The 26,730-nt window shown below is 41.9% G+C and overlaps 1 protein-coding gene across 5 annotated transcripts in view; it reads right to left on the bottom strand.

Moving 5' to 3' along the window:
• Positions 1 to 26,730, bottom strand: part of LOC121434727 (phosphatidate phosphatase LPIN2) — a 68,722-nt gene that overhangs the window by 12,649 nt on the left and 29,343 nt on the right. For all 5 annotated transcript variants that reach the window (XM_041633649.1, XM_041633650.1, XM_041633651.1 and 2 more), the window contains exons 2-8: positions 21,057 to 21,257; positions 12,149 to 12,244; positions 8,921 to 9,222; positions 7,394 to 7,501; positions 6,424 to 6,547; positions 5,098 to 5,440; positions 2,456 to 2,555 (exon numbers count right to left, since the gene is read on the bottom strand). In XM_041633649.1, coding sequence (XP_041489583.1) covers positions 2,456 to 2,555; positions 5,098 to 5,440; positions 6,424 to 6,547; positions 7,394 to 7,501; positions 8,921 to 9,222; positions 12,149 to 12,244; positions 21,057 to 21,248 — 1,265 coding nt within the window. In that variant the 5' untranslated portion in view covers positions 21,249 to 21,257. The remainder of the gene's footprint in view (positions 1 to 2,455; positions 2,556 to 5,097; positions 5,441 to 6,423; positions 6,548 to 7,393; positions 7,502 to 8,920; positions 9,223 to 12,148; positions 12,245 to 21,056; positions 21,258 to 26,730) is intronic.

The raw sequence follows: 26,730 nt of genomic DNA, 5'->3' as shown, positions 1-26,730 counted from the left end.
CAAGGCTTTCCTGAATTCATCTTAATACTATCCCAAACTAGCCTAATTTAAAAGCAGAAACACTCAAGGACAAAGTACTCAGGAGGCCTGACCCTCTAGAACAATGCAGACTGTCTGTATGGCAGCGAGGCCTGAACCTCACTACCCTGAGAGTATTTTGAGACAAGGCACAGAAGGCTTGGTGCCAGAAGGAGCGCACACTGGACATTTGGAACGGAGCTTAAATGTGAAGTAAGGAGATGATGGCACGTCACGTTTCTCGGTCACAATGGAAACTACTCTAATATTTGAGATGCTCGGATTGCTCACCTAGAAGCCAGCTCTCCCTCCTTTTTTGAGAACTGGGGATTGAACCCAGGAGCCTCATGTGTGGTGAGGCAGGCACTGGGCTGCTAAGTGACACCACCAACCCAAGAAGCCAGGGTCTTTCACAAAACAGGACACACCTGGTGACATGAACGTGTACTCCTGGAACATCTAAGGGCTGAGGAGCAGGTGGCAGCAGAGTGTAGAAATGCAGCCATGTTCTCACGGGAAGTTGTTTATGTGTGGGAATTCCCTCTTATAGCAATGCATGCCTTCAAACTAAGAGGAAACTGACAGAGAGGTGGGCTCCTCACAAAAGCCACGCCCACTGAGATATGGCAATGCAGCAACTCGTGCGGTGAGAGAGGGAGGCACAGTCACACTTGGAGAAAACTCTAACAGGAGAGGTCTCTGTCTGCACCTGACTAAGCTGCGGAAGTGGGAGACAGCGGTCTCACACTCCTCCTGTCCGCGTCTGAGACAGAGGAAGGCCTGTGTGTGGGCCTCCCAACACTAGTGACGGAACGCTAGCCCAACAGTAAGACATGGAGCTTTATCAGTGATGGCAGCTGGTGTCATCCAGCCAGAAGGGCATGCCAACATGCGGGCTGCCTTCTGACTCAGCATGCTGCCAAACCCACAGGAATGATGGGACACGTGTGAACATCAGCTGTAAAATTATGACTGTTTAGTAATATAGAGTGACGATCACAACAGAGCACACTCGTATGCAGTAAAAGAGCCGATGACATGCCCCAGTTTTCAGTCCTTCCGCTACATGTGGCTAATCAACAGCAAAACTATAACCAAGTTCCACTGCATTAGTGACGATTTCCTTTGTTCTATTATGAACTCCAGCTGGCTGCCCTGAAACTCGTTATGCAGACCAAGCTGGCCTCTAACTCACAGAAATCTACCTGCGTCTGCCTCCTGAGTGCTGGGTTAAATTGAAGTGTGTGTCAGCATGCTTGGCCTTGCTCCCTATTTTTTAATAGGGATATTTAAAAAAATCCAATATAAAACTAAAGTAAGAGGACTGGGAAATGAGAGAAAGCCATAATTCTAACAGATCACATTTTAATTTTTTCTACCCTTAAGAAAACTGGACCAATTTCAGTTTTTTCATCTATAAAAACCCATTACTTCAAATAAAGTATGTGGGTATTTTAAGATAGTCTACTATACAGAGTTATGAACAAACTTTAAGAACCTCTCAAAAATATCTGTTAAAAATCTTAAATATATTTATATCAATCTCATTTTCCATTCCAAGTAAAAAATGAAGTAGGTTTTCCCAATAAATCATATAAAACAATGCTTGTATATAGTGCACAGTAAATTCAAACCACATTTTCTGAGAATAAAATTAAGTTTTATAATCAGTATATTAAGTAGTAGTTCCTTTTAGGATAAAATGAACTTGGGAACACGGTTAACATACATTGTGTTTGAGGTTCATGGTTGAGTTACCTTATAATAATGAGGGATAGGAAGAATGGTTTTGTGACATGGTAGGGACTATGGGCACTATGGGGACACAGGGTCCCCGAGAATGGGGCCTTATAAGACTCAGGTTCAGAAGTGGATTCACATTCTTCAAAGGAGTGAAGAAATTCTTTGTAAAATGTTTGTAAATTAAAATGTGCTGTTTAAAACATACAAATAAAACAAATGCCAAAGAATTCCTCAAGTGTATTCAGTTTGTTATTAAGGACTATAAAGAACACTATAAAGAACACTAAACTAGGCCCGCAGGATGGCTGAGCAGGTGGAGTGCTTGCTGAGAGAGCCTGACAGCCTGTGGAGTGCAGAGAGGACCGACCCCACTGTCCTCTGCCCTCCACAAGTGTGCACTGTAGCACCAGCATCACTCACACACACACACTCACACACACACACACACACACACACACACACACACACACACCTCTCACGCAGGTCTCTCTCCCTCCTTATTGTACTAAATGTTTCATAAACAACACATTATTTTCAAGTCACTGCACTCAAAACAACACACACTATCTGAGAGCTTCCCCAACCCGAAGCATAAGCAGATTTAGCTAAAGACCATCACTCTGTTCCTCTTGCTCAGATGAAACAACTGGGGTTTCTCAAGTTGTTCACACCTCACCGCACAAACACACATTACCTTTTAGGGAAATAGAGAGCTGCCACTTCAGGCTCAAGAGCCTTTAAGTCATCAAGGTAAATGTCGTCAGGGCCCTGGTGCTGACTTCTTTTGTGGACACCTGTTATTAAAAGAAAAACACACCAGAGATAAGAATTTGTTCTCTATTTACCAACTTGCAATAGCACGAAGTTTTCTAAACAGAATGGGCCACCATCCACCTAAAGCAAGGTCCAAAGATCAATCCCTAGAAGGGTTCCTGCCTTGCCCTTGTCCTCACTTTGGCCCTGCTTCTTTCTTTCTCTGTGTGTCTGTCAATAGTACTTTAGTTCTACAGAGAATATACTTAGGTGGCATGTCCTGGGGTCTTTAAGGGAGAAATGTCACAATGTCTAGAACTTGCTGTTTGTGAGTCAGGAGATGGCAAGGAGACACAGCTGTGCACCACACCACATAAGGATACTTCAGTGGATGCACATATAATGGTGGTACCCAGTAGTGTCTTAGGGGAACATACCATGTTTGTAATGATAGTGGAGTAAATGAACCTATGGCATCGCTAGTCCTGTTAGTACAGCAATCTAATGATGTACATGATATAATGCTTGATAATGATGAAAGTGACTTACTTATATATTTACTATTAGTGTAGGGCATACTCCCATATACCTACTAAAATCTAAAACAGTATGTCATCATATACTAGCAACAGCATCCTGGCACGTTTCCTGCATCTCCTGACTACACCAAGAGGACAAGTCGATTGATTTACACTGAGTAAAAAACAATACTAAATTGCTTGATGACATACTTCTCAGACAATAGCTCTGTCACTAAGTGATGTACCACGGTATGTATAAAACTTTCATAATCAAGTGGGGGGGGGCGGTGAAGAGAATAAAGCTAGACAACAGTAGGAATCTTTCTCCTATCCCTGTGAATTCCTACAGTGTCTTAGACCATACAAGACCTGGTCATGCCCCTTAACAGTTCTTACATCAGAATACTTGGTGTAGATTTCTGAGAGTCACTGTCAGCTAGTCATCAGATTTGGTCACAGATCCCCTTGACAGCCAGTCTTATTTTTGACAACTCATTTATGAATGATCTGAGTCTGTATCAGTTTGTCAAAATGGAATGTTCCATGCTCCTTTCCTTTTTGTCTTCAAAGTGAAGCAGGCACTCAGCTAATAAGACAGGCGGTTTTAGGTAAGGTTTTACTTCCTTAGATAAAGGCTCCAAGTCAACATTCAATGTGTGTAGTTTCTGACTCTTACTGAGACAATTGTTACAGAGTAAGGGCTGGGCTCATCCACACCAATTTAGGAGGGAAATTAGTGAAAGAAAGCACTAATAGTTAGTGGACACTTAAAAATATTTCTATTTTAGGTGTATGGTGTTTTGCCTGATATATGGCCATGTGCTTGGTGCCCAGAGACCAGAAGAAAGCACTGAGTCCCCTGGAACTCGAATCACAGATGATTGTTAGCTGCCATGTAGATGCTGGGAATCAAATCTAGGTCACTCAAAGTGCAGCCAGTATTCTTTTTTTTTTTTTTTTTTTGCCATTAGAAAATTTAATGAAAAATGAGGTCTCTGGGGAAAGATCTTACCCAGCGACTAGCCCCAGCCCTTCCTGGTACCCATATGCAGGTTAGGAAATCCTGATTACAGTCAGATGACTCTGCACAGGCAACAGGCCTTAGCACCCGAGTTTGATGTACATGTGGATAACAGAGGACAACTTGAAGGAGCCTGTTTTCTCCTTCTCACTTCCGGGTATAGGTGGGCACTGCCGCCAGCCTGCAGGCTTTGGCTAATGGTTCTGCCTTTGCCTTTCATTTCCTCACAGGGCGATCCCAGTCTTTCCATCACTAGCTCTGGCTTTTGATTGTGGGTTTGGGGGAATCAAACTCGGGTGCAGCCAGTATTCTTAACCATCGAACCATCTCTCCAACCTCCCGTAGGTATTTATTTTTAAACCATACGAAACCTACAAAAAATTTCCTTTAGCTAAGCAGATGTCTGAGAAAATATTTTTTCTCTATTCTACTTTTACTTTTATTTAAGCAAAAGGCCATTTAAGATTTTACTCACTAGCATATTTAGTTAATAATCAAAGACAGCACATGAATCTTGGCAGAACCTTAGTTTAAAAGCATAGCACAGGTTGGGCGGTGGTGGCACACGCCTTTAATTCCAACACTTGGGAGGCAGAGGCAGGTGGATCTCCGTGAGTTCGAGGCCAGTCTGGTCTACAAGAGCTAGTTCCAGGACAGGCTCCAAAGCTACAGAGAAACCCTGTCTCGAAAAACAAAACAAAACAAAAGCATAGCACAGATGCTTAGTGTACCTGGGGAATATACATATGATTTCCTCACACCGACAGTGTACTGCCACTGTACTCACCAACTGATCAGAACACAATTCATTTACTTTCTTAGTACTTCTTAGAGGTCCACTGAGTATTGACTCAAACTAATAGAAGGGCATTTACCATCTTGTTCGGAATTTAGAGAAGAGAAGCCACATGGGTAAGTCATCACCATGAAGTCTGGGACATGTTCTGACTGGAGATCACAAAGACAGCTGTCTCACAGTATGTGAGACACTGAAATAAGACACCATCCACTGATGCTGTGTGATGTCAAACACACAATTACCTTTCTTCTTTGTTGGTGAGTCTACTTTAGCAGCTGGTTTGGATTCTGAGGGAGCGTCTATTGAGGATGGACTGGGAACATGGTCTGCATCTAACATAGATGAAGTCTGAGGAGCCTCGAGAGGCAGTTCAGGAAGTTGAGCAGAAGCTGCATCACTTGGCTGCTTACACAGGGCTCTGGGTTTGGGTTTCACTATGGTACAGATAGTATCTTCAACAGTAGCATCCTTCTCGACTTCTCTTATGAGGCTGTCTTCACTGGGAATGACCCTAAAATGAGTGTTTTCCGACGGTGTAATTGTAGCGGTCCTCGGATGACAGTCATATCTTTCTCTTTTGCTGACCTGCAAATATGAATTGTTTAAAAATGCTCATCTTGAGGGAAACAGCTTATAGCACACAGAAAAACTTCATTCACGACCCTACTGTTCCTTAAGGCAACTTAAAGCACTCAGTCATATAAACAAGTCAATTTCTGTTTTTACAAAACTGAATTCAACATGGGATTTAAATGATTTTCTTCCAAGAAATGGATCTTTCAGTACATTATTCCCTCATCGTGAGCAGCTGAAAAGTTTATGAACCTCCTCCTGCCCACTGTCTAGAGCACAGCAGGCAAACCTTCACCAGCTGAGTGAGATCCTACCCTAACTTTTGGGATTTAATTTTTCAGTGTGGAAACTCTAGTTTCTTTTAGGTATCTTTAAAGTTTTTTACTCAGCATTATTTGTTATATGTAGAAACACAAAAGATATTATTGTATTAAGTTATAAGTAAGTGTATAATGGAAATTTCATAAAGAAATGTTAATTTTTATTTATCTTTCAACCACAAGAGGGCAATGCCAGCATTATGCTCTGAGCTCAATAAGAAATTGCTTCCTTTGTTTAACAGCAAAGGCTCTTTACTGGTGTTTACTCATCATGTGGGAGCCCCCTCTGGGTGATGCTTACATTGGTTAATAAATAAAGAAATTACCATGGCCTGATAGGGCAGAACTTAGGTAGGCGGAGAAGACAGAACTGAATTCTGGGAGGAAGAAAGCAGAGTCAGAGGGACGCCATGGATCTGTGGCTGGAGGTAGACGTGCTGAAACTTTTCTGGTAGGCCACGACCTCGTGGTGATATAGCGATTGTCAGAAATGGGTTAAATAAAGATGTAGGAGTTAGCCAATAAGAAGCTAGAGCTAATGGGCCAAGCAGTTTTAATTAATACAGTTTCTGTGTGGTTACTTCAGGGCTAAGCTAGCCAGGTGGCTGGGAGGAACAAGTGGCCTCCTTGCAACATACTCAGACACATCCTAGTCTTTCCAGTAAGTCCCAGTACCTTGGTAGACTCTGGGAACCCGCCCCACGTCCACTCCATGTGAGACTCAGATCTGAGCAGGCTCTCGGTGGGCTTCACCTCCAACTCTGAATCACTCTTAGGACACATAGCCTGGGAATAAGTGCTGCAAACACACAAGAACAAAGAAAAACAAGGCTCAGTGTGTAGAGAAAAGTAAATGTAAGTGTGAATATGTCAACTACAAGTACAGACACTCCACTGAGGGAAACATCAATTGCTCATTCCACTTGAGGTCTTTACTAAAGTAAAAATGACAGTGATTATTAAGGATTTTCCAGGTCTCCTGTAGGCCCTCCATAATGTTTGCGTCTCACAGGAAACCAATGATACAGTTAATTTTGTAAGACAGGAAACACACAGGAAGGACGATTAATAATCAGCTAACATGGGCTGCAGAAATGGCTCAGTGGTAAAGAACTGGAAAACCTGGGTCCAGTTCCCAGGAATCCATGGCAGCTGGCAATCATCTGCTAACTGTAATCACCTGTAACTAACCTCCTAGGCGATCCAACTTCCTCTTCTGGTTTCTGTAGGCACCATGCATGCATACGGTGCACAGACATATATGTAGACAAGACAATTTTATGCATAAAATACATAAACTTAAAAAATCATTTAAATTCTGAAGGTTTGGTCACAGAAAATGAACAGTATGACCATACATTCTTTCACTACATTATTTATTTGACACCAAATAATAGAATTTAAAAGTAAGAGAGCAAATTCTATCCTAATTATTCAGATTTACAACTAGCAAACACCATCAGAATAAGATTAAATTTAGGAACAAAATGGTTGTTAAAAACAGTTCATATTCATGTTAAATTTTACCTGATGGTTACTCTACTATTATATAAACAGAAAGTGTTATTACTATCAAATAACATAAAAGCTACTAATATGTACCCCCCTCTTCCCTTAGGAAAATAGAAATTTCAGAGATACTCACGTTTCTAATGGGGACCAATCTCCATCAGATAAGGGATAGTGATCCCCGGAATGGAAGAGTGGAGGCTCCTTATAGTCTTCTTCCTTTAAGGAAGCATTTGAAGATCCTCTACGAAAGGGAAAAAGAGAGCAAAAATGGGTACCAACAAGTCTCTTATCAACATGATTAGCAGCATCTTCTGGAAAAGGCTAACATGATCAAGGAGGTATGACCAAAGCCACCCACCATATAACAGGAGGATAGCCAGTAGCCATATCATAGAAGGATATAAAATAAATGTGATTAAAAATTTCTGATAGGCTAGGGATGTTGCTCCATTTAGTACAATAAATTGTCCAAAGTAAAAGCTATGACTTCACTTTTCATCATTAGGGAATTTATCACACATCAGTATGAGGTTTATATGGGGTAGCATGTGGAAATCTCTGGAAAGCATAAGGCACAATCCCGCAGGTTTAAGAGCTTCTTATAGAACACTCAAGATAGTGTGTTGAATGTAAACTGGAATCACACCATTAAATTTGGTGGGCTAAGAGCACAGAAAGAAACTGCCATTTGTTCTTCAACCACTACCACATGGATGTCCTTCCAGGGCTCAGTCAAACAGGTGGAAGAAAATTCCAGCTTAAGTGAGAAAACAATGCACACTCTGCCTTAAACTGCTCCCTTGAAATTTCAGGTAGTTCTGATTTGAAAAGTGTTACAGGTTTTGAGTAATTCTACTAACTGGTATGTAAGTGGTGATTAGAAACTCACACTTAAACTGAAACTCCTTTAACTTATAAACTCAAAACAAAACTCTGTTTCCCAGGAAAAGGTCTGATACCAAATATAAGAACCTGAGAAGGGATGCCAGGTGTATTGGTATATACCAATCCCAGTACTCAGGAACTGGAAGCAGAAGGATTATGAGTCTGAGGCCAACCTGTGCTCTACAGTGAGACCCTGTGGAAGGAGGGGGAAGCAGAAAATAAAAGGGGATAAGGAAGAGAATGGGATGGGAAGGGAAGGAAAGGGGAGGAGGGAGGGATGGGGCAGGCAATGAAGGAAGGGGAGAGGAGGGCATAGAAGACAGGAATAGAGAGAAAGGGGAAGGGAAGGGAAAAGGAGGGGAAGGGGACGGAGACGGAAGAGAGAGAATGAAGGAGAGGAGGACAAAGGGGCAGGGAAGGTGCAGAGGAAGGGGAGGGGGAAAGACCCTAGGGTTGGAAAGCTACACAACTGGACTATAATGCTCCCACTTGAATCTGTGCACTCCTAGCGAAGTGCTCAGTAAGAGCCGACAGTCTCTTTTCTGAAACGTACTCAATGGAACGAGGCACGCCTCCAGACTGTCCCGAAGAGCACTAGCAGCACACCAGATCTGACAGTAAGTGGGATGTGATGCTTCTTCCTTCACTGATCCCACAATAAACAGTTGGGTGAGGGCATCAGACTCACACTACACACCTTCAAGAGTAGCAGCAGCTACTGGCTGCCTGGGGCTCTACTGGGTGCACAAGCCCCTGTCCAGACTGGGAATCTTACCTTGCTGTCTGGGCTCCCTTTTCATCATCAGAGCTCACACCCACATCACATACGTCTTCTGCGACAGGAGAAGCCGCCTGTTCCTCCTTCCTATTATCCTGTTTGCACTTTTTTCTCCTTCGTTTCTTCTTTTTCACAGAACTTGGAGCGAAAACTGTCTCTGTTTCCAAGGTGTGAGAAGTATCTGGGCTCTGAGATGGCCTTTCATCTCTGCTTGACTTCACCAAAGGGGTGTCAATATCTTTAAAGAACTGGTCTTCAGTAGGAATTGGCGAAGTGGCAAGATAAGCAGGTAGTTTCTCCTTAAAGAATAAAAGAAAAGTTATCTACAACAAACTGGACAGTTATCAAAACAATAATTAATTTCTCAAGTATACAACTTTTCACAGGGGTAAGAGAGCATAGTCCGTAAAGGTAGACTTAAATAAACGTGAGTTCATTTCAGTATGTAACTGAGTCTTTCTCAGAGCCGCACTGAAGATGAAAAGCCTACAATTAAATTCCGAGCCGATTAGTTAGGCAGTGGGGGAGCACGCCTTTAGTGCCAGTAAGAAGAAGGCAAAGGCAAGAGTATCTCCTTGAGTTCAAGGCTAGCCTAGTAGCTGAATTCCAGGACAGCCAGGGCTACACAAAGAAACCCTATCCTGAAAAACAAAAACAACAAAAATAACCTGAGCCGATTAAATTCTGTACAAAGAGCTATCAAAGTGGCAGCAGTGTGCTGAGTATTACAAGGACTGATGCGATGGTAAGAACCTGGTGAAGCAGAGGCCAAGGCCAAGACCACATCTGACAAGGGCAGCAGGGCAGGATTGAGAGCCAAGTGAGGAAGTGATCATGACAGAGGCAACATCCGACAATGGAGGAGATCAGAACACTTCGATCCAAGTATCCTCTCAGGAACTCAGAGGAAGAAAAGGCAGCCTGATATTCAGAATAATTAAACTTTTCAACTTAGTACTGAATAAATTAAATCTAGTGAACTTCTCAATCATTTATTTCAATCAGAAGAAAGGAGAGGTAGACAAGCACAAATTAACTGGCCCATTGCGGGCAGGTGGTCCTGGCTGGTATAGGAAAATAAGCCGTAAGGAACACGTTGGTAAGCAGCGATTCTCCAAGGCCTCTGCCTCAGTTTCTGCCTCCAGGTCCTGCTCTAACTTCTCTTAATGAAGTAAGCTGTAGGGTGAACTTCATGGTTCACACAATAGATCACAGCAATAGAAACATAATTAAGACATCTACCAATAAGATGATTCGATAAACCAGGCAAATCTACACCTTGGAAACCGTTAAAAAGAGGGGTTGTTATAGAATTGCTGACTGAAAAGGAATGTTGATAATGGTCAAAAAGTCAGATAAACAAAAACTAAATAAACAGCACCTATGCGGGGGGGGGGGGGCACACAGAACAAGGAGGTTCTCTGGGAGTTCAAGGCCAGCCTGACCTACCAGGGCTAGTTCCAGGACAGGCCCCAAAGCTACAGAGAAACCCTGTCTCAAAAATCCAAACCAAACAAAACAAAACTCCACCACATAATAGGGTTTTTGTTAACTTTTAATCCCCTTTAAAAGCAGGTCTTGGGCTGGAGAGATGGCTCAGCGGTTAAGAGCTTTGCCTGCTCTTCCAAAGGTCCTGAGTTCAATTCCCAGCAACCACATGGTGGCTTACAACCATCTGTAATGAGGTCTGGTGCCCTCTTCTGTCCTGCAGGCATACACACAGACAGAATACTGTATACAAAATAATTAAATGTTTTTTTTTTTTAAAAAGCAGGTCTTATTTTATTATTATTTATTCATAGAAGAGTAATTCTAGTATTTGTAGGATGAATCGGGACTTTTTTTTGTTGTATTATTTTTATTTTAAAGAGGCCCTTAGTATGTAGCTCTGGATGTCTTAGAATTTACAATTGTATAGGAAAATCTAGTCTATTTAGTCATATATGAAACAGAGAAAGTTTTGCAAAGTTGATGCTCTTCGAGTTGACCTTGCTAAAGCAGGCTCTAAACAAAACTGCTGGCAGGCCCTGTAGCAGGCAAAGGATCACTGGTTTACATAATGATAGTCAGTGATAGGGCCTACATCTGATGTTCAGAAACATCAAACACAATTATGCTTATGATGCCTTACTCTGCTCTTTGCCTTTGCTTCTGAGGAGGTGAAACTGTGTTTATTATAAATGCAAACGAGGTACTAAAACACCAGTAAGATGTCCAGGAAGACAACAGGATAACCTCAGGGCTACCCCACAGAACAGTGCCTACACTGGCGCTCTTTCCCAAGCTCAGAAAAAAGGCAACCAAAATAATCCTGTTTTGCTATTTGTTATTTTTGTTGTCATTTTTCTCTTTGTGAATTCACAACATCAAATTAGTAGTTCACCTTCAAACCCCCAAAGTCTCTGTATCCAAATAACTTGAAGCTTCTTATTTTTGCTTTAAGATTTAATTTCTTATGGAAAAAGATAGTGATGCTTCTACAGGGTTTTTAAAAAGAGCCATATTGACTACATCAAGAAGAGTTTGTTCTTGTTCCCACTCAGGAATACCCAGACTGCACAAGGACATGGGGCTGGTACAGATGATCTGTCTTATAGAAGTCACATGTACACTAATATGCAAGATGACACAGGCCAATTGACTTAACTCTTGACATCATAATTCAGTGGCTCTTAAGGTCATGGGTATAGTATTCCTAAACAAACAAAAGAATCATTTAAAAAAAACCCTTATTACTATGGGGGGGGCAGGTGGGTGGCACAGCATCAGTACGGCATCAGAGGACAACTTTCTGGAGAAGTTCTCTCCTTCCATCTTTATATGGCTCTAGACACCAAACTCACATTGTCACACTGCCTATCTGGAATGTGTCTTTACGGGATAAGCTATCTCTCTGGCCCTGTAAACATGTCTTCTGAATTTAAAGGTCACATATGTACATACTCACACACAGTTTAAGAGATCCATCTCGAGGCAGAGCTGAATGAATTCAAGTCAAGTCATAAGCTTTAGTGAACATGAAGTAGGAAAGCCCTTTGATACTAGACAGTCTCCAAACCCTGAAAGCTGGTGTGAGCTTTTTTTGGGTTTAGTTCAACATGTAAAGAAAGCCTGTTAGGCAATAACAATCATCCACACAAGCATGGGAAGAGCTGAGCAGTTGTTCTGAGACGTGTTCTAGAAGCCGGCACAATGTGCACAGGGGCCGTGACCTTCGAGACTTACATATTCTTCTTCAGTCTCCTCCACAAAGAAGGCTTCTCCATTATCACCCAATTTCATATGAAGATCCACCGCACTGCCGTTGATCTCTATATCAATCTAGGGAGGAAGCACACACAATTCAGCACAAAGAACCTTTCATCTAGGCTAACCTAAACCTCAATTCTTGGCTCACACGCCAAATGCAGCACTGGGTTTCTAGAGATATAGCCCAGAGAAACACTGTTACCAGCCCGAGTCTACCCCTGAAAGAAATAAACTTGGGTACTGAGAGAGAATTGAAAGAAATGTTTTCACAGCACTTTAAAATTTATTGCTTAGTCTCTAGATTTTCTTTTCTTTCTCTCTTTGGGGGACAGGGTCCTGCTAAGTTGCCTATCCTGCTGTTGAACTCACAAAATTCAGGCTTAGATTTTTCAAGTGCTGCAGTTACAAGTCTGAGCCACCACACCCAGCTTAACCTGCCGAATATTGCAAAATGTGAGAAATATTGTTAACAAACATTTCTGTGTTTCCCAAGTTATAGACAGCATAATAAGGCTTGTCTCACAGAATTCAAACATTAAAATGTTTCAGTACCCTCGTATTGAGCTTTGTGTGAATTCCCTGCTAGGTTTTTATCCCAGGTCACTATGTAACAACAGATGCTGTAAGGACCAACGAGAAATCACTGGTCTGCGAAGTCTGCTGGTGACCGGCACTGCGTTTTGTTATTCAGGTTAGCCACAGAGCAAAGCTAGGGGGCATGTGGTTATAGCTATCTAACTTTTGTATTTGTGCGTACATGTATGTATATCTTTGTGTGTATGGTGCATATGCACATGTGTGTGCATGGAAGTCAGAGATCAAACTCAGGCTGTGAGTCCGTTAGGCACTGTTCATCTTTCTTGAGACAGGGCCTCTCACTGGAACCTGGGCTTGCCTGATTAGGGCAGGCTGGCTAGGCAGAAAGCCTAGGAATCTGCTTGTCTGTCTCCCCAGAGCTGACACAAACAAGCACATGCTACCATGCCCAGTACTTACACTGGTTCTGGGGAATCAAACTTGGCTCCATGTGCTTGAAGAACAAGCACTTCACTGACTGAACCGTGTCTCCAGACCTCATGTAACAGTTTATAAAAATGAACAATTCAAGGAGGAAACTATTGGCCAAGATAGAAAACATGGGGGAAAAAAGAACTGATAGCGATGTAAGAAAAATTCAGCATTCCCAAGGTCTCACCTGGAAAGTGAGTCCATATCAAAGAAACGTCCACAACCTCCCAAATGCAGAGTTGTGGAGCCCAGGCCCAATGTATACACAAACTCTTGAACTCAGGGAGCATTGCAGGAGAGGGGCAGGGAGATTGTAAGATTGTGCTTCCTGGGAATGTTAGAGGTGACATGAGTCTCACCAGCACAAGATGAGCAAAGACAACACTGTAGTATGTGTACATGCTAATGTGGATGTGGGCGGGGAGACGAGAGGCTTCAACCTGAAACAGGCAACTACAGGCAACTACGGACGCTAAGTGTGAGAAAGTCTTCTCCAGACTTATCATGATCTGTCCTGAAAACATACACACAAATAACATTATACAGACTGTTTCAGATCACACACACACACACACACACACACACACACACACACACACACACGTATTTAACAATGAATGAATAAAGAAATCAAGAATCAGCCAGTCAGTGGTGGCACCATGTCTCTAATCCCAGTACTCAGGAAGCAGAGGCATGCAGATTTCTTTGAGTTTGAGGCCAGCCTGTAGTTTTGTTTTTTTTACCCCCCTCTATTCTCTCGGTGGTGGTGGGGCACCCAGTTCCCTAGGAATCACATGGAAACTTATTCTTTTTATGAAAGCCTAGCATTAGTTTGGCTTGTTTCTAGCCAGCTTTTCTTAACTTAAATGATCCCATCTACCTTCTGTCTCTGGGCTTTTATCTTTCTCTATTCCATATACTTTTCTTTCTTACTGTATGGCTTGTTGTGTTATTGTCCCTGATGTCCTTTTCAATCCTTCTCTTTTTCTCCTTCTACTTAATCTCCCTGCTTGACAGCATCCGCTAACCTTTCTCCTGTCTAGTTATTGGCTGTTCAGCTCCTTATTAGACCAATCAGGTGTTTTAGACAGGCAAAGTAACACAGGCTTACAGAGTTAAACAAATGCAACATAAAAGAATGCAACACATCTTTACATGATTAAACAAATGTTCCACAGCATAAACAAATGAAACACATCTTAAACTAATATTCCACAACACCAGCCTAGTCTATAGAGCGAGGTCCAGGACAGCCAAGGGTACACAAGGAAACCCTGTCTTGAAAAACCAAAACGAAAAATAAGTCATGAATTTGAAAGAAAGCCAGGATGGGTATCAGGGAGGGTTTGGAAGGAGGAAATGATGTTAATTATAATTTCAAAATAGAAAATATAAAAAAAGAGAAATTCAAATCAAATTTGAGCATTCCAGAAGAAACAGCTCACTACAGGAACCATAAGCTTGGGTGAAATATGCGTGTGTGTGCCTACATCTAGACCGGTTTCCTGATTTGCCACCTGAGACATCTTAGAAGTAATGAGAAAAACCTGTGGTCAGATTATTGCTTTTAAATACTAATTGAGTTAAAAGCAACCAGAGCGCTTTGGACACGTAAAATGAATGATTCTAAGGCCGCAGCAGGGAAGATTTTCCTAGACTACCATATGGAAGAAGGAACAAATATGTCAGTTTAAATAACTAAAATTATAAGGATAAGGGATAAGGCAAAAGCTATATTGTAAAACTAATACTATGGATTCACATGGAGAGCAATGGAGTAACTGAAAAACAGACATAAAGATAAAGATGGCCCTTAATATAAAATTTAAATTAAGAACTGGAATAAGAAAGGTAAAGATAAATCACAGGTACACACATTAATAATTCTGTAGATAAATTTTATCAATGTACGCTAAAATTTATGTGTTGAACGATTATGGGAAATGTGAATATTTGTGCAGTAAGCCAAATGAGGAGAAAAACAGAACATTTTCCTACAAGGGGCTTTGTGGTGGAGCAACCCTAGCAGACACCGTGAATCAGGGATGCACAGTGAGTGTCGACAGTAACAAGACACGCAGTGCAGAGGAGTGTGCTTTAGAAGAGTAAGCATCATTCTGAACTGATATTTCAAAGGAGCAATCTCCACAAAGACCTCTGTGTCCCTATATTCCTTACTGGACAGTCTCAGGGAAGGACTGAGGAGCATCAAGGACATGCAGTACAAGATCAACAATGGAAAGGACAGTGGAGCAGACAGCAGACAGTCCTAGAAAGCCCGATGAAATCCGGGTGATGGGTCTGGTTGACAGCGTATGCTGGCACACATTTCTGGTTTTGGCACAAGTACAATGGCCATATGAAGTACTAACATTAAGGAAAATATATTACGCAGAAGAATCTTTAAACTTTTATTTCTTAAAACTGTTATATTTATTTCTGAATATTGGAGGTTTAAGAACAACTTTCTGGAGTTGATTCTTTTGGGTCACCAGGTTCTGCGGATGAACTTAGGCCATCATACTTGAATGACAAGCACTGTCACTACTGACCATTCTCACCCATCTAAAAGATTTTTTTTTTAAATTAATTTTGTGACTTGCCTGGAAGTCAAAAATTAATTTAAAAAAAAAAAGGATTTAAAAAATTAATCATTATCACTTGGGAGGCAGAGGCAGGTGGTTTTCCATGGGTTTGAGGCTAGCCTGGTCTAAACAGCAAATTTCAGGACAGCCAGGGTTTGTTTGCAAAATAAGACCCATCTCAAAAAACAAACAATAAATAACTGAATAAATAAATGAAAGTTGATTAGCATGACACACCAGGAGAACGAAGAAGGAAGAGAGTAAATTTGAAGGTAGCCCAGGCTATATACAGAGCTACTAGCCAATTGGGATCACTTAGTGAGATCCTGTTTCAAACATACAAACAATGTTATAAAATACCGTAAGAAACAAAGGCATGGGAAACCACTGGAGACTAGAGGAGACTAAGGAGACAGGACAACAAAACGTTTCTCATCCTGGTTGTAGAGATGGTTTGCATGAGGTTAAAACGTGTCATGAATTCTTTAAGTATATGTAATTTATCATGTGTTAATTAAAAACAAACCCAAAAAGGTTAAATATCACAGACAGTTAATAATACAGTAATTATCCTACACAAACACATTCTCTTTACCTCTTAAAGGAAATGGCCACATTTGCGTGTGTCTCTGTGTGTGTTTATGTATACATACACTAGTGAGCCTCTGTGAAGAGGCCCAAGGTTGACCTTGTATGCCTTTCTTGACTGCTCTACACTTCATAAACTGAAGCAAGATTTCTCTGGAACTTAGAGCACTTTGATTAGTGTACCTAGACAGCTTGCTCCAGGGATTCCATCTGTACCTCCAGTATGCTGGGATCACAAATGGGCCATCCACCACTCTGTACAGCAAGTGCTTTTACCCACTGACCCAATGTTTAGTCAGCTTTCTTAACATTTTATATTACTGAGAATATTTACTGCCAAGAAACCAAGGGGTAGAAGTATGTTTCTGAGGTCCTCGCAGCCTAGCAGCTTCCTCTACAAGGACAGAATGATGATTACTAACTTAAAACACTGTAACAACAGTTGAAGAGACAGCTCAACAGGTAAGGCACCAGAGCAGTGGAATTCCCAGCACCTAGGTCAGGCCGAACACAGCTGTTTAACTCCAGCTCCAAGCACACACCCTCTTCTGACTTCCTCAGGCAGCTACACTCACAAGGTATATATATATACAGACACATATATGCATTAAAAGTAAAAAAAAAGGTAAATATTTATTTAAATGAAATTACTAATACTAATATCGTCTTTAATAAAAATAATTTACATGGATATTCTTCAAATTTTTCATTTTTAGATGCTATTAATTTAACCCAAAGATGGGAAATGAAATAATTATTTTTTAATATTCAAATTCAAAGTCTTAATTATTTAGGTATCATCTTAACACTTCACAGCCATTATCTTATATTTCAAATACATTATTCTATATACTCACTATTTAACTCTCTTGATTTGTGGATGAATGAAGCTTTGTCTTTCCAAAAATTTAAATGTATATAAGATTGTGCCAATATTGAGTGCACTTAAAAGAATATGCAAAAACTCTTTAGGCAAAAAAATTTAATGCATTTATGTGTATGTGGGTGTGTGCATGTGCACTGTTCCCAGTTGGTGGAACTATTTAGGAAGGATTAGGAGATGTGGCCTTGTTGATGGAGGTGTGTCACTGGGGGTAGGTTTTGAGGTTTCAAAAGCCAGGCCAGGCCTCTGTCTCCAACTTGTGGACAGGAATTCAAGCTCTGTTCCAGCGCCAGGCCAGCCTGGCTGCATGATCCCTGCCATGATAGTCGTGAACTCCCCACTAAAAATGTGCCACTAATTAAATGTTCTCTTCTTCAGTCTCTTCACAGCAATCAACAGTAACTAAGAGAAGCACCAAGGTAGAACAAGTGCTTCCCAAAGTTACTATTTTAAAGAGGACTCTCAATCTGATAGATCAAATTCTAGTAAAACTGTCTGCTAAATTAATGACTTTCTTTCTCAGAGTTATATTTCCTTGACAGTGGTTTAGTCTTGTTCAATGTATATAACTGATGTTAATATGGAAAGATACACACAAGTAATGTATTAACAAATAAATATCTGTTTTGGCATGCTCTCTTTGGGTGAGAATATTTCTAAATATCTTTTGGGAATCTGTCCACCCTTATTTCAGACTCTACATTTCAAGTGGATTCTGGTGACGGTGAGGCTGTGTTCCCAGCCCAATCAACATGTTCCATTCCCAGTTGCAGTGACAGGTCTGTGATGGATGTGATTCAAGTGCTCTCATACACTGTAAAGATTTGTCACTCATAATGGTTTAATAAAATACCGACTGGTCAGTAGCTAGGCAAGTATAGGTGGGGCAACTAGACTAAGAATTCTGAGAAGAGTAAAGGCAGAGAGATGCAGTAGTCAGCCAGATGCAGAGGAAGCAAGATGAGAATGCCTCACTGAGAAAAGGTACCAAGTCATATGGCTAAACAAAGATAAGAATATGGCTAACTTAAGTTGCAAGAGCTAGTTAATAATAAGCCTGAGCTAACAGGCCAAACAGTTTATAATTAATATAAGCCTCTGTGTGTTTCTCTTAGACTGAATGGCTGCAGGACCAGGCGGGACAGAGACTTCTGTCTACATCCAAGTGCAAACACCAGGACTTCTAAAGGAAGGATTTCTCCTGTGTCTGCTGAGCTAATGGAGGTAAGGTTGGAAGCACTGCCTGTTCTCTGGCATAAAGAAAAACTCACTCAGAGGCAGCACTCTGAGGTGGGGAACCGAATTCTGGTAGCAATTTTGAAACATTTCTAAAACAGCACTGACTGAAGTAGATGCCCCTGGACTTTGGCTTTTCTGCTTATGAGAGCAGGAGACAGTCTCTTATCACCCATGTTGGGGACAGTTTCAATACACTGGGTATTTTCCTTTGATAAATAACCATGATATTGACTTTGTGAAAGGTCAACACAAAGTTTGCTTTCTTAAACTCTTGAGTTCTGGGATTAGTAGAAGTGCTGGTGTTCTATCAAATGCCAACAAATCATGGAAAATGACTGCCTCCCTAGGTAGTACTTTTAAGGTCTTTAGGATTTCAGGTCCATTTCTCAGGTGTCACCATGTCTGAAAATTTAGAGTCAGTTTTTAAAAAAAATAAATAAATAGCTGACCCTAATCCCAAAAGACGTGAGACAACAGGCTAATACAACAACTAGTGCGTCTTAACACAGACATGGCTTATGTTTTTCTGCCATAAGAAGGCTGTTTTTTGATAAATAAAATGGACAGATTTCTTCCCTAATATGCCCCCTGAGATTCTGGGATATAAAGGAAGGAATAGGATTGTGCCTGTGTATTATGCTCCTACAAGTACTCGGGTTTTTAACTTTGACTGGGTATTTAATAATGGAATTAACTGTGTGGCCTGGTAAAGAAATCAAATCCCATGAGAAGGCATGCAGAGAATGCACCCATCAGTTCCTCATCACTTCCAGAGGACACTGCTTAGACACATCTGCTGCATCTCTGCTCTGCTCTGAAAGGCCAAAAAACCAAGGCAACCTATCAATTAGAAACCTGGTTCCAGGGTGTGGTGGGATGGAGTGTGGTTGGGGAGAATTTGCTGGGAAGATACCCAGAGAAATTTTACAAACAGATCCTTGGACACCCAATGAGAAACTTCAGGGCATAAATGAATGGTCTGAGTACCCCCAAATAGTTCCAATCTGAAAGCACTAATAGTGTCACTACAAACAAAACAAAGGAACCAACGGTTAATCCCAGTTTTTAATCTCAGCATTCTGAGGCAGAGGCAGGTGCACTCTGTGAGTTCAAGGCCAGCCTAGGCTACTGAGTTCCAGGACAGCCAGAGCTACACAGAGAAACCCTGTCGCTAAAAACAAAACAAAACTACAAAGAAAACAAATATCAAGGCACTAACTATGGCTGGACAGTGCTGTCCTAGAGTGGAAGCTACCAAGTCAGGAAGTAGAACTGTAGCTGCTTTTGCTTTCCAAAGGTGATCAAGCAACGGCTGGTCTGCAAAGTATGGTGGAAAATAATTCTGTAACACTCAGAAAGGACTTTTTTTCCGGGGGCGGGTTAATTTTGGGACAAGAAAAAAATCTAAGCTTAAGCAGAGGGAAATGTGTACCCAAAAATTATCAACAAAAACCTCATCACTCTTAACTTACACATGTTAGTCTTTAACACATGCATTTCCCCCTGCACCAGGAAGCGGGGCAGGGTTCTCACAGGGCTCCACAACCTTGGTGAGAGCGGCTGGCGTTAGCCAGGTGGATAGCGTGGGTGTGAAAAGTTGCCGACTCCATACTCTGAAAGTTTTATAATTAGCTCAATTTTAAAACTTACTTACAACATACGCATTGAAACAACCTCCCTAGTTCCCGATACTCGAGGCAGGGAAAGGATATTGAAAAAAAAAAACAAAAAAAAAACTAAAACAACCCCCCCCCCCAATAAAAGCAATAAAGAAAAAACACAAACATTCAATTGGGGAATTAATTTCTTTTAAACAAGTATAATCTACACCTGATTACATGAGCTTAGTCTACTTACTCATAATCCATATAATAGTATTATCCTTCCTACGTACCTATCTCCCTCCCTCCCTCCCTCCCAAACGACAATAGGTTCTCTCTCATGTTTCTTAAATTCGCTTTGATCCTCACCTTATGGTCCTTCTGCATCCATGTCCTCAGTGCTTAGGTGACAGGCACTGGCCACTTGTGCAGTGACAGTGACTGAACCCAAGGCTTTGCACACCTATGCAAATACTACACTGACTGAGCAGCTAGCTCTCTAGCCTGTACTATTTTATTTTCTTTTATGAAGATTTTAATGTGAATGTGAACCACGGGGCACACGTGGGGTACAGGTGAGAATAACTTTTCAGTATGCTTTCTTGTTCCACCATGTGGTCTCAGGGGTTCAACTTGGGTCCTCAGGACTGATGGCAAAAGCTCTAACTCACTGAGTCATCTTACTGCTCCTATACTATTTTAAAGTGCTGTCTTAAGTAAAGGAAATAATTTCGTTTTTGAAACAAGCCCAACTTCCTTGATTGCACATAGCTTCAGTTTGGTTCTGAGTTTCAACATGTAGGATTATCTTTATAATTTCAGTTTCTTTCTCATTTGTAGAAACTTTCTGTAACAGTCTTCTGAATTTACAAGCCACTTCAAAAGCAATGTTTCTTTACCACTTCTTCAATAGCATTTAAGTTAATAAAAAAAAAAAAAGAGTAAGGAGGGGCAGCTCACTTGCTGGGCACTGCACTTACCACTTTCTCCTTGGATCTCAGGACTCCCAGCTTCCCGAAGCGCACGTGAAAAGGTGAGCACTGATAGGTGCCATCCTGCTGTCGCACCACGACAACATCGATGCACCCAGACAACGTGGCTTGGTTAATGCCCTTGTAGAGTTCCTTTACAGTGACGAGCACTTGCCCAGCCAGCTGGCCCACATAATTCATGGTTTGAGACTGTAAGAAAATGAAGATGATGTCAGCACTGAGGTTTACAACTAATAAAATGACCAAAAAAAAAAAAGTTTTAATTAAACACACACTTGTTTGCTATTCCGGGCCCATTCCTTTCCTGCTGCTGCTGCTGTGGGTCACACATCACTAGGACAGACTTCTGACTGGGAGCCTGCCTCTAGGTGGGGCTGCGGAAGCTCCATTTCCTTTTACACTCCCAGGGTGGGGCCCACTGTCACCAGGGAGCCCACCTGTTCTATCTCCTTCCACCAACAGCTCAGGACCAGAAGAGAAGCAACTGAAGAGCAGTCACAGCTGCAGTCTTGGCATGCACGGTGTTGGACCCTGCTGCATCCACTCTGACCACAGCAGCCAAGCAGAAAAGGCCCTGGTTATGCATACATCAAATACACAATTTTTAAATTTTTACGTTATCGAGACAGAGTCTCATTGTGTAGTCCTGGCTGGCCCAAAACCAGAGAGATACATTAGGTAGCTTTTGAGCTCACAGAGATCTGTGAATGCTCAAGATCTGCCTGCTGAATGCTGGGATTAAAGGCTATGCCACCACGACTGGCCAATCTCTCTCTAGGGTCTCATTTTGTAGCCTAAATTGGCCTCGAACTCAAGGCCAAATAAAATCCTATTTTAGCCTCTCAAATGCTAGGCTTACAGGTGTGTGCCACTGTATCTGACAGTAATTACTTCTTGAACAAAGAAAGAAAAAATCAAACGAACTATCAATACATAAGCTAGACCAATCAATAAGCTAAAAGCACGCACTGTGTGTGGCAGAAACATTGCTCCATCAGAAGACTCACAGATCACGTCACTGTATCTCTTTCTTCTTCTTCATCTTTTTGTTTATTTTCTTTGACATGGTTTCACTATGTAGCCGTGTGTGTCTGGAATTCACTCTGAGGTCCCTACTGGCCTTGACTCAGAGATCCACTTGCCTCTGCCTCTTGATTTTCACCAGGCCCGACTGATTATACTTTTAAAAATTAGCCTTTCTAGATCAGAAGTTCAAGGACAGCCTGAACTATCTCCAAAACACCAAATAAACAAATGAATTAGCAAACTGTCTTCCTACTGTGAGACCAGTGTAGGTTGCAGAGTTTTGAGAAAGAACACAGCAAAACATCACAACCAGTGTCGTCTTCTCCCCAGTTCCTAGCAACCATTAATATGTTTTCTATTTCTGAAATTTCTGTCATTTTAGGAAGGAAGTCATATAAATAGCATCATAAACTATTTAGTCTTTTAAGACTGCCTTCTTTCCCTCATATTTTTTGAAGACTTATCCATATGGCTGTATCAATAACTCATTCAATTTTCCTGCTACATAACATTTCATGGCATAAACTTATCATGAAAACAAAACACAACAAAACCAAACCAAACCCCTTTACTTGTTGAAGGACAGGTAACTGTGCTTCTGGCTATTACAAAGAAGACATAGTTCTAAGTATCTGAGCACAGGTCTGTGTGAATGTGCGTTTTCATATCCTAGGGCAAATGCCTAGGACAACTGCGTGCAAACCAAGTGCAGGCTTAGCTGTTTTGGATCTGTCCGACTACTACTTTCCAGGATTACACTACCATTCACATTCCCACCCGCAATGGGAGGTGGGAGGTGAAATTATCTGGCATCCTCACGATACGTGGCATTACTGCTTACTCTAGCTTTAACAACATATAATGACTCGCATTTCTTTAATAGCTAATAATGCTGAGCACTCTGTTCGTGTACTGCTCCACCTCTTGAGTGTCGGTCTACAGTTCGGAAGAGCCCTTGTCTCACTGTCTACAGTTCGGAAGAGCCCTTGTCTCACTTAGAGGGAAATGAAATGCAGATCTTTGTTCCCACTTCTGTGGGCAAAGATTATCTCTAACCAGAACCGATGTGAAGTTCATTTGGAGGTCGTTCATCATATCACCTCCTTTCCCAGGAAGTGCTTCTCTGCCTCCTAGAATGCTCTGAGTTGCCCTGTTCTGTAAAGCACAAATGTTCAGGACATGCTCTTTTGCCTATTGCAACATATTAGCTAGGTGGCACACAGAGTCAGTATTACTTGACTGATTGAGGATGGCAATGCTAAAATGTTACAATTTGTAAAACAAAAAAAACGTCACACTATAGACCTTAAAAAAAGAAACTGAAAACAGCAAATTTTAAACATCAGCCATAAACCACCATGTTCTAAATGTAACAAGCTTACATCAACTAGTACATACAATCCATAATTAAGTGTAACAACATCTATTCAGGAAGACTTTAATTACTGTGGTTAAGAGTTGTGCTGGTATACATAAAGTAACTATTGTAGAAAAGTTAGTTGCTAAATGTAGAAAAATACAGGCTGTCAAGAAACTCATTTTCTCTTGGAGGACATGAAGCCATTGGGTTTATATTTTGTAGGCTGAGAAAACAAAAATATATGGAGGCCAGGGCCCTACCATGTACTACACCCCGGAAATGGCCAGGAACAACCTGTCAGCTACACAATACATCTAATAACTGAACTTTCAGAGAGCTCTCTACACCCCAACGTAGACTATTTTGAGACAGGATTTCACTGTATGGTCTGGACTGTCCTGGAACTATGCAGACTAGGTTAGCCTCAAATTCACAGACCTGCCTCTGCTTTCAGAGTGCTAGGGTCAGAGGTGTGCACCACCATGCCTGCAAATAAATTTTAAAAGATAAGGAAGCTCAAACGTCAGAGAAATAGGTGATGTTATAGGGTGGACACTTATGTGTGTCTCCTTTCCACCCCCACTCCATGTACTGAGGCCCTCACCTCTCAAGTGAAGGGATTTGGAGATGGGCCTTTGGAAGGTAACCAGGGTTAGGTGACCAGAAGTGTCTCACCCTCACTTGTGTCCTTATGTACACAGAAAGACAGAGACAAGAGTCAGCATTTTTTTTTACCCTGCCACGTGAGGACATAACAAGATATCGGCAAGTCTATAAAAAGGTGCCCCCCCCCCCAACACATACACTGAACCTCTCAGCAACTCAGCCTTGGACTTTAAGCCACACCAGATTTGTAATAAATGTCTATTGTGTAATCCACATTAGTTTAGGTCAGATGCTATCCATGACATTCTGTTCTAACCATCCCACGTGTCTTCTTAAACAGCATATGCGGCAATCACTTCAGCTCCAAAACAGACAGTACCAGCTCCAGAGACCACTTTCCCAAACAGCTCTACCTACTTACCATACACAGGAATCACACTAAACACTGCCACCCTCCAGTGACACAACTGCATCTCTAATGGAGGAGGGTCATCTGTCTATTGGTTAATAAAGAAACTGCCTTGGCCCTTTAATAGGACAGAAAATTAGGTAGGCGGAGAAGACAGAAGAGAATGCTGGGAGGAAGAAGCAGAGTCAAACAGTCGCCATGATTCTCCCACTCGAGACAGGCGCAGGTTAAGATCTTTCTTGGTAAGCCACACCTCGTGGTGCTACACAGATTATAGAAATGGGTTAATCAAGATGTGAAAGTTAGCCAGTAAGAGGATACAGCTAATGGGCCAGGCAGTGTTTCAAAGAATCCAGTGTGTGTGTTATTTCGGGTGTAAAGCTGGCCGTGCGGGCAGCCCGCGGCTCCTTCTACACATCTCGGGGGTTTCTGAGTAGTCACAACTGCATCTCACTTATCATTCTGGCTGTGCACCCTACTCTTTAAAGAATGCCTCAGTCTGCTCTCACTTCTATGACAATCTAGACACAAGGGTTCAGTAACAACCTGAATCATAGATTAGTAGGACTGACCAAGAGGACATATTGTTTGATGGCTACTCAGTACTTTTTAAGATCAAACACACCTCATTCAATCTTTAAAAATAGGACATGAGTTTGCAAGGGCAGCACCATTGTATTTTGTGAGCAAGACAGAGACAAGTTTGCGCCCTACTACTGTTCACTAAAACCAGTTCCACCTCAGCTCAGGGTCCCAAACCGTGTTCCTAAGGCTGAGTTAACCTTGTAGGGTAAAAGGGGCCAGTCAAAGAAAACCCTGGCCCCAAGACCACGGCCAAAGAACACACCTTGCCCCTAACCAATCAATCCCAGAGCACAAAAATCAACCGATTCCTAGGCATGAAATCCAACCAATCTCTGAGCTTGTCGCAAGCTCAGTAATTGAAATCCTACTAATCCCCACCCTGAAAATCTCCACCATAGAAAGTTTCACCCCTAAGAAAGCCTATATAAGCCCTGTACCTGTTCAGTTTGGGGTTGCCTTTTTCTGCTCTGGCAGGGTGGCCAGTCTCCTGGAGCAGAGCGGAGTGGTGGGTGACACTTCCCCATAGCAGAGCAGAGCGGCGGGTGACACTTCCCCACAGCAGAGCAGTGCAGAACTGTGATGACCTCACGGGGGAAGCCTCCCCTGCTGGGGCAGAGTTGCTACCTGTGCATTAGTCCCCACAGCAACAGTGCTGTTAGGATACTGTTCCCTTCCAAGCTGGAGGTCATCCTTGGCTTCTGACTGCCAGGATCCCTTTCCCTTCAGAGCTGTAACATTAAATCCTGGCAGTTTTTCTCCAACCCAGGATAACATAAAGGTGAGAATAAGCTATGAATTTGATGATAAATGGGAGCAGTGGCAAGGGTGCCCAGAGAGTCATCTGCTGCAAGTTCCTCTCTGCCCTTTCCAGAACTGGCAGGGAAATCAAATCCCAGGGACTTGCCCACGTCTTGTAGGGACCTGACTTGAGTTTCATAAAATGTTTAGAGTATAAGCAGCTGGTACGACAAGGATAGCAAAGGAGGAACGAGGTGACAAACTGAACAGAAAGGAGCGAGCGCAGGCAGTGTCAACAGCAAGCAGCACCACTGATAGCAGAGAGCTTGACAGAGCATCTGGCTTCCTGAGAAGCTGCCTCCAAATAAGGGCCTCATTTTGCACTGCCGTTTAGTTCCCACAATAACTGCTAGTTTATTTCTTCAATTTTCATTATTTTATAAAACAAGAAAAAGGAATAGCACAAGGATGATCCAAGTCTAGTTTACCACCACCCCACCCTACCACAAGGAGCACCACAGAACAGATGTCCACGAAGATCATTTAATCTGCAAGCAATATTGCACAAGAAATACAGGTTGCACACGTAAAATCTGCTGCTCTCAAACCCTCAAGCGCTCCCAGGCCCTCTTATTCTGCCTGCACAGCATAGTGTGGCTGAGTGGGGCTCTCTTGCTATAGGAAACATGTATTCCCTGTGCACAGCATCTAAGTTAAACCCAGTGTCTTCCAGTAACTTCCTGAACACAAAGTTCCCAAGACCAGCCATTTTCTCACAATGGAAAAGGAAGTCTAAAAGAAGCCGTACCCAGGACAAGTCCTTCTATGTAAACCCTGCAGGTTTAACTTAGAAACTATTATGGACAGCAACTGTAATTCCTTTAAGAAACACATGAGATTTATAGTTGTTAACTAAACACCTGCTCTACCAGCCTGTT

The sequence above is a fragment of the Microtus oregoni genome, unplaced genomic scaffold (assembly GCF_018167655.1).
Source record: "Microtus oregoni isolate MIOR12 unplaced genomic scaffold, Mior012 000044F_ref0000062, whole genome shotgun sequence".
Taxonomy (NCBI): domain Eukaryota; kingdom Metazoa; phylum Chordata; class Mammalia; order Rodentia; family Cricetidae; genus Microtus; species Microtus oregoni.
Note: the sequence above shows the minus strand (reverse complement) of the source record. Positions and strands in the feature narration are given on the sequence as shown.